At 56.0% G+C, this 8,323-nt stretch overlaps 1 protein-coding gene across 1 annotated transcript; it reads left to right on the top strand.

The window, feature by feature from the left end:
* Positions 1 to 228: 228 nt before the first annotated feature.
* NR1D1 (nuclear receptor subfamily 1 group D member 1) lies at positions 229 to 7,817 on the top strand. Its single transcript, XM_019747568.2, has 8 exons — positions 229 to 765; positions 3,470 to 3,802; positions 4,076 to 4,164; positions 4,266 to 4,410; positions 4,776 to 5,413; positions 5,724 to 5,909; positions 6,452 to 6,662; positions 7,332 to 7,817. The coding sequence occupies exons 1-8, from the start codon at positions 735 to 737 to the stop codon at positions 7,529 to 7,531; spliced, it is 1,833 nt and encodes a 610-aa protein (XP_019603127.2). The 5' UTR covers positions 229 to 734; the 3' UTR covers positions 7,532 to 7,817.
* Positions 7,818 to 8,323: the final 506 nt, after the last annotated feature.

The raw sequence follows: 8,323 nt of genomic DNA, 5'->3' as shown, positions 1-8,323 counted from the left end.
CCACTTTGCCCGTGGACTACAAATCCCGGCAGCCTTGGCGTTACGCAGGCGCACGGAGCTCAACGTGCCTGCTGCTGGAAAAGTGTGTCACTGGGGCACGAGGCGCTCCCTGGGATCACATGGTACCTGCTCCAGTGCCGCGTGCGGCCCGGGAACCCTGGGTTGCTGGCGCCTGCGCAGAGCCTTCTGTCCCAGGGAAAAAGGCTGGGGCAAAAGGCGGCTGAGATTGGCAGAGTGAAATATTGCTGCCGAGGGAACGTAGCAGGGCACACGTCTCGCTTCTTTGCGCCTGAGTGCCCTGTTTTTCCCCATCACCTACTTACTTCCCGACTGCAACCTCTCTCCCTCTGGGACTTTTACACCGGGAGCTCCAGATTCGCTACCCTACAGCGCTGCGGAGCCGTGGGGCAGTAGCACCCGGTGCACTGCAGAGACCCGACCTACCTTGCTACCTTCTAGTTAGAACTGCTGCAGACTGATTCCCCCTGGCCCCTTTCCTCCACTCTCTTCTCTTCCCATGCAAAGCAGACCTTCGTTGCCTCAGCGTCCTCCCCTTCTGCAGAGCTGCAGTCCGGCCATCCCAAGACCTTGCTGCAAGATACCTCTGATCCTGATCGGGAGCCGCGGGGTCCACTTCCTACCCTCAGCCAGTGCCCAGGGGGCGACAGCGGCAATTGCAACCTCCAGTTTGTGTCAAGGTTCAGTTTGAATGACCGCTCTCAGCCTGTGAAGACATGACGACCCTGGACTCCAACAACAACACAGGTACTGAGATTTCCTTACTGTCGTCATCCTTTCTGTGTCACTGTCTCCTCACTTCCATCTATGCCTTAGAACAAGAGGAACTTTGTAAGGGACTGGGGACTCCGTCGGCGCGGGGATTTTCTAGCGTGATGAGGGCCATAGGCAGGGATTTCTAGAGCGGGTTGTTCGGCGTGGCAATAAGCCCGGAGGCGCTCTACCACCACCCCTCAGAGTCCTAAAGCTGTCTTTAGCCTTAAGACTGGGATCCTGGGCAGCAGGAAATGGAGAGCAGGTATATGTGGTGGTGAGGTGAATAGTTTAGAGGGCCTGGGAGTTTTGGAGCAGTGCCCCCAAATGCATCCATCTGTCCACCCCCTGCAGCTGTGGCATGCCTGGCCTTTTCGGAAAGAGGGCCTTCTCCTTCCTCTCTTTCTCTTCCTCTAGTTTCCGCAGGCTGGAAGGAACCTGAGAAGCAGTGGGGTGATCGGGACTCCAAAGCAGGAGGGGCTGGGGGAATGGGTCGGATCTCACTGGGGAATCCTCAGTGACAGTAGGAACCGGCACTTGAGGAGCTGGGAGAGTGGCGCTTGGCCCCAGGGAGGATACCCACTGCGCTGGGGCGGCCCAGAGGGCTCACATGGCTGCAGAGCCGGGCCCACGTGCTGCGTTTGTTTTCATTCAGCAGAAGCCGTGGTCGCCACCTCATTGGTCGTTGCCTCTCGGCCCCGTTACATAATGAGCTCCGCCCTCCGGTCGCCCCGGCAACGCGTGTTCCCTTCTCTCCTCCCCTCAGTGGTCCTGGCCCAACTAGCGATGGGGGCCCAGCCTAGGACCCGGTGGCCCGGGAGGGGCGGGGCTGCTGTTCCGGATTGACGGGAAGCGGAGAGGGCGGGCCCTCGAGTTCCGGGGTTCCTCGTTGGGGAGCCACGTGCAAGAGGCACACGTGGAGCGGGGACGTGAGGCCTGCTGAGGGCTCAGCTCCCGCCCCGCCCCGCCGAGATCTGGGTGAAGCTGGGCTGACTCACCGCCCCCGCCTGCCTCCTTTTCCTGTTCGCCTGCTCGGGTCCCCCCTCCTCCCCATCACCGAAGCAGAGTAAGATGGAGCCATCCCTGACCTCGCGTGGCCTCATGTTTACACTTCTCAAAGAGCTCTCACATTTAGCTACCCTTCTTTTCACTTCTTTCCTCTTTATTCTGTTTGCACCTATTTACTGTACTGCCTTTAGACTCAGCTTCTCCACATTCCAAATTCTTTCTGTTCCCCAAGCATCTCTTTCCTTAGTCCTGCAAACAGTCTTACTCCCCACCCTCACAAACAAGCTACAGTTTGCCTCCTAAGGACTTCCCCCAAAACAACCACATCCCAGAATCACAGATGAAAGGATTTTAAGTCTCATCTTTTTGTTTCACAGAAAGGAAAACTGAGACCCAGAGAGGGGAGTTGATTTTCTCTAGGTCACAAATCAAATTGGTAGTGATAGCTCTAGATCTAGAACTAGACTCTTGAGCTTGCCCCTCACTTCCACGTTGGAAGTATCCTTGAGGAGTCTTACTCCTCTTTTGGGGATGGGAGAACTAGGTCAAGTTCATTTACAACCACATAAATATCCCACCCCCCATGTCAGCCTTGAAACTGTAGGAGCTGATCCTGTTGTGCAACTATTTTACAGGGAGCTAGGTTCACCCTGACCAACCTTGAGCTATTTTAGGATTGCCCTGCCCAGCTTAGTGTGTGTCAGTGGGTGAGCAAGACATGTGCCTCTGGAGACACGGTAACATGGCCTGTGTTGGCTCCCACGTGTTGTGTCCCGGGATCCTCCCTTCTCCCACCCCGCCCATGGCAGGCCAGACTAGGTTCTTGGCAAAGGTGTGGCAGGCAGGTCACCTTTTTGTCCTGCTGATACCACGGGAACACGGCCACCTGGTTGGCAATGTAATCAGAGGGCCAAAGTCCCCGAGTGGCCAGAGAACCAAGGTCGTTGTCACCAGGCTGAGAGATGTGGACGGGGAGTTCCAAAGCTGTGGGCTGAGCAATTTGTCCTTCATGTTTACCTCCTGCAATTTGCACTGTTGTTTTTCCTGGACTGAGAGGGAGACTCCACTCTGACTCCTGCTATTGGAGACCAGGGGAACCAGACTGGGCAGGTTCAGTATCTTCTGTACCTTCAGAGAATATATCTTCTGATTTTGGGGGACTGTGACTATCCTACTCTTGTGAGACCTCCACTCTCCTCACTGTTGGCTAGCTGCCCCTCCATGGTCTCATCCCTGGAATGTTCTTGGTGTTAATCAGCAGCTGTTTATTTTGGAAGACTGGGCCTTCTGAGTGGGTCTCAGCTGCTTATCCCATCCTTAGGTCTGCCGCTGACAACTAAGTCATTAGCTGCAGTCAGTATTCCCAAGGAAGTCATCCAGGGACGGGGGGCCACATACTCGTATGTGAGATGCCCACAGGGGTCATATCTCTAGGGACATACCTGACACTCAAAGCAGAAGCTGAATATACCCTGCAAAGGGTCATGGGTGTTGGTTGGCCGTATCTAGTATGCGTTGGGGAGTTGCTTATTGTGGCTCTGCTGGGGACTCTTAAGATTAGGGTTCTGCGTGGTTAACTTCTGAGTGTCCTGCAGTGTTTGGGGGAGGCAGGTGGAGGACGAACAGAATGGTGCCCTAGGACCAGAGATATATGGTGGCTAACACCCGCTTCCCTGTGTTCTCCTGCCAGGTGGCGTCATCACCTACATTGGCTCCAGTGGCTCTTCCCCAAGCCGCACCAGCCCCGAGTCCCTGTACAGCGACAGCTCGAATGGCAGCTTTCAGGCCCTGACCCAAGGCTGTCCCACCTACTTCCCACCGTCACCCACTGGCTCCCTCACCCAGGATCCTGCTCGTTCCTTTGGGAGCATTCCACCCAGCTTGAGTGATGATGGCTCCCCCTCTTCTTCATCTTCCTCCTCCTCATCCTCCTTCTATAATGGGAGCCCCCCAGGGGGTCTACAAGTGGCCCTGGAAGACAGCAGCCGAGTGTCCCCCAGCAAGAGCACCAGCAACATCACCAGTGAGTACATTTCCAGCTGATATGGGGGAAAGGAAGGCGGCCAGGCCTACATTAGGAGTTGGTGTCCATGTGAGTTATCCTCAGGGCCTACCCTGGCCTTGGAGATTGCTCCTAGAGTGGCACCAGCTGTCCAGCCCAGTCCAGTCATGCAGGTGCCCCCTAGATACTGACGCTGCTCCTCAGTGTTATCCTAGAATCTCCAGCCCAGGAAACCTCCATCTCCAGCCTCTCCGACAGCCCCCCTGCTCACCCGCTGCCCCTCTTTTCCCACAGAGCTCAATGGCATGGTGCTACTGTGTAAAGTGTGTGGAGACGTTGCCTCAGGCTTCCACTATGGCGTGCATGCCTGTGAGGGCTGCAAGGTGAGGCAGGCTGGGGGGAAGGGCAGGGGCAGGTGACGCCCTCCCGGAACACATAGGTCTGGCCGAGACAGAGATGCTCACTAGCTGCCCCTGCCTTCCAGGGCTTTTTCCGTCGGAGCATCCAGCAGAACATCCAGTACAAAAGGTGTCTGAAAAATGAGAACTGCTCCATCGTCCGCATCAATCGCAACCGCTGCCAGCAGTGTCGCTTCAAGAAGTGTCTTTCCGTGGGCATGTCCCGAGATGGTGAGGAAGCACTGTTGCCCCACAAGTATCCCCACGCCCTCCCCCTTCCTTTTACCCAAAGTGTCTGAATTAATCCCTCTTTTAAAGAAAGTTCTAAACTAAGACACATCCTACCATGAGCCTCCTTTCCATAGGGGGTGCCCATACTTCATCTTGGTAAACGCACATTTCTTTCCCATTAGTCCCTCTGGTCACCTCCTACTGCAATCCCTACTTAGAAAACCCCCTGATGGGTGTGGCTTTGCTGGTTTGAGTTTTGCTATGGAACCCCAAGCCTTTTCAGGTTCTTGCCCTTTCAGGAGGAAGGAAGAGAAGCACGTGAGTGTGTATGAGAACTTCCTGACATTGCTCTCATCCTGTCACAGCTGTGCGTTTTGGGCGCATCCCCAAACGAGAGAAGCAGCGGATGCTCGCTGAGATGCAGAGTGCCATGAACCTGGCCAACAACCAACTGAGCAGCCAGTGCCCACTAGAGACCTCACCCACCCAGCACCCGACCCCAGGCCCCATGGGCCCCTCACCACCCCCAGCTCCCTCACCCCTGGTGGGCTTTTCCCAGTTCCCACAACAGCTGACGCCTCCCCGATCCCCAAGTCCTGAGCCCACAGTGGAAGATGTGATATCCCAGGTGGCCCGGGCCCACCGAGAGATCTTCACCTATGCCCATGACAAGCTGGGCACTTCACCTGGCAACTTCAATGCCAACCATGCATCAGGCAGCCCTCCGGCCACCACTGCACATCGCTGGGAAAGTCAGGGCTGCCAGCCTGTCCCCAATGACAACAATATCATGGCCGCCCAGCGTCATAATGAGGCCCTGAATGGTTTATGCCAGACTCCCTCCTCCTACCCTCCTGCCTGGTCCCCTGGCCCTGCCCACCACAGCTGCCACCAGCCCAACAGCAATGGGCACCGTCTATGCCCCACCCACGTGTACCCAGCCCCAGAAGGCGAAGCACCGGCCAACGGTCCTCGGCAGGGCAACTCCAAGAACATTCTACTGGTGAGGGCACTAGGGGTAAGGCGGGCAGGGGGCCCAGACGACTGGATTTAGCTTAGGGCAGCTGGCTGTGCCCGGAGACTAACACAGGGCTATCCTCTTCCCAGAGGAGGATGCTCAGCCGGGCAGCAAGGGCTCTGCTTGGGAATCCCTGATCTCCACCTGGCACCTTGTAGCTACTTTACCTGAAAGGCCCATCCTCCAGGGCCACAGCCCCTCAGTGAGGCGGAATCTGAGTCCCAGACCTGCTGGGGGAGCCCATCCGAGATTGCCTAGCTGATAACTCCCTTCCCCAAATCCCTTTCTCCTCCAGGCATGTCCGATGAACATGTATCCCCAAGGACGCAGTGGGCGAACCGTGCAAGAGATCTGGGAAGATTTCTCCATGAGCTTCACACCCGCTGTGCGGGAGGTGGTAGAGTTTGCCAAGCACATCCCCGGCTTTCGTGATCTTTCTCAGCATGACCAGGTCACCCTGCTTAAGGCTGGCACCTTTGAGGTGAGTGACTCTTTGTGCTCCCTACTCTTGACCTTGGGAAGCATCCGGAAGAAGGGGTTGGTGTCTAGGGCAGGCAGGGGCTCTGAAAGGCTTTGGGAGCCCAGTATTTTTGTCTTTAAAGATTAACTGATGAGGAGGGGACAGAATGCCTCCCACTCCTGCCTCAGGATGGCTGGGACTTGTCTTCTCAGCTGGGGTCTAATCATATCCCACTGCCTTAAAATAACACCGTAGGGCACATTGCTACCCCCATTCTAGGCCCGATCACATTCATTTTGGTGAAGTGCCTTGCTTAAGGTCACAAGTAGTGACAAAGTTGAGACTCAGATTCAGGCCTGTTGGATTCCAAAACCAGTGGGACATTCCCCATCCTATCACCCGGTCCCTCCCTCCCCGCCCTCCAGCACCACCGTTACCCACTCGGAAACTATCCCCACCGTTTACTGAAAAATCTAAGGCAGCGCCAGTAAACCCTTCAGAGCACTGTAGGGGTGATTGGTAAGTGCTCCTGCCACCCCCACTCAGGATGACTGTCCCTTTAGGTGCTGATGGTGCGCTTTGCATCGCTGTTCAACGTGAAGGACCAGACAGTGATGTTCCTGAGCCGCACCACCTACAGCCTGCAGGAGCTTGGCGCCATGGGTATGGGAGACCTTCTCAATGCCATGTTCGACTTCAGCGAGAAGCTCAACTCCCTGGCGCTTACCGAGGAGGAGCTGGGTCTCTTCACTGCGGTGGTGCTTGTCTCTGCAGGTAGGTCAAGCTTTCGCCTGAGTCTGAACCCGGGGGAGGAGGCGGACGCAGTTCAATTCAACACACCTTTTATGGAGTACCTACTCTATGCCAGGCCCTGTGCTGGGCACTGGGGATACAGACATGATTCAGACACAGTCTAGCTTGGGAGACAGACTCATGCCCGACTAATTATAAAACAGTGAGATAAGTGTCACAGTAGAAGCATGAACCAAGGGCTTTGGAAACAACTATTTCTGCCTGGGGAGCTGGGCATGGAGGTGACATTTAAGTGGGGCCTCAAAGGACAATTAAGATATTGCTGGGAGGGGGTGGTGCGGGGTAGGAATTGGGGGGAAAGGGCATCCAGGCAGAGGGAACTACAGAGCACAAAGCAAGGGAGCCTGGATATGTTTGGCCTGTTCAGGGAAGGAGAGGGGCCTTGTGGGATGGGAGGTGACCAGCCCTGCTGAGCCCATGCTCCCAGCTCTCAGGCACCTCCTGCTCTGGGGCAGAGGCCTGGGAGGAGGAGTGATGCTCTCCTCCTCCTCCTTCCCCCTCGGCTGGCCTTCTGAGGGGTTTCAGGGAGAGGCTGCATTGCCCACCACGTCCTCCTCCTCCTTGCAGACCTCCGGTTCCTCGTCAGAGGAGCTCAGGGAGCCTGCCTCACTGCTGTCGTCTTCCCCACAGACCGCTCGGGCATGGAGAATTCCGCTTCGGTGGAGCAGCTCCAGGAGACGCTGCTGCGGGCTCTTCGGGCTCTGGTGCTGAAGAACCGGCCCTTGGAGACTTCCCGCTTCACCAAGCTGCTGCTCAAGCTGCCGGACCTGCGGACCCTGAACAACATGCATTCCGAGAAGCTGCTGTCCTTCCGGGTGGACGCCCAGTGACCCGCCCGGCCGGCCTTCTGCCGCTGCCCCCTTGTACAGAATCGAACTCTGCACTTCTCTCTCCTTTACGAGACGAAAAGGAAAAGCAAACCAGAATCTTATTTATATTGTTATAAAATATTCCAAGATGAGCCTCTGGCCCCCCGAGCCTTCTTGTAAATACCTGCCTCCCTCCCCCATCACTGAACCTCCCGTCCTCCCCTATTTAAACCATTCTCTCCGCCCCTTATTCCCTAGCCCCCCAATTTGTTCTATTTCTGTCTCAAATCCAATAGTTCACAGCTGAGCTGGCTTCTGTGGTGTGTGCTCGTTGTGGGGGTGGGGTGGAAATATTGCCAAGGCTGGGGGCACACCTCTCCATCTGGTCAGTTTGTGGGGCGGGTACTCTGCCAGCAGATGGGAGGATACAGGGAAACAGCACGCAAGTCTAAGGGGGGGGTGCCCAAGGGGGTTATTTTCATCATATATTTATTACATAAATATATAGTAAAATAGACGAGCAACAATTACCATAAAAATATCTTTCTTTAAAATCCTGACCCAAAAACACAACGGGGTGAAAAATCGCACATAACAGACATACTGATTGTCAATGTGGGGCAGGAGTAGGAGCCCCCCCCCAATTCACCCCTACTGGCCCCACCCCTCCCTGGGAAAGGGACCTACCTCCTTCCCTGTTTCTGGCCACAACCCCCCTCCCCCCACCCCAGCACCAGCTTCTCATACATTCAGTAGCGCCTCCAGGGAAGTGTCCCCCTCCCCCAACCCAGGAGTTCCCAGGGCAGGAATTAC

This window comes from Rhinolophus sinicus, linkage group LG15 (assembly GCF_036562045.2).
Source record: "Rhinolophus sinicus isolate RSC01 linkage group LG15, ASM3656204v1, whole genome shotgun sequence".
Classification (NCBI taxonomy): Eukaryota; Metazoa; Chordata; class Mammalia; order Chiroptera; family Rhinolophidae; genus Rhinolophus; species Rhinolophus sinicus.
Note: the sequence above shows the minus strand (reverse complement) of the source record. Positions and strands in the feature narration are given on the sequence as shown.

Bases quoted from the DNA above. Each gene is read 5' to 3' on its own strand.
- NR1D1 (XM_019747568.2), top strand. From the start codon at position 735: ATGACGACCCTGGACTCCAACAACAACACAG. The intron at 3,803-4,075 runs GTGAGTACATTT...CTTTTCCCACAG, and splicing joins GAGCACCAGCAACATCACCA to AGCTCAATGGCATGGTGCTA. The intron at 4,165-4,265 runs GTGAGGCAGGCT...CCTGCCTTCCAG, and splicing joins ATGCCTGTGAGGGCTGCAAG to GGCTTTTTCCGTCGGAGCAT.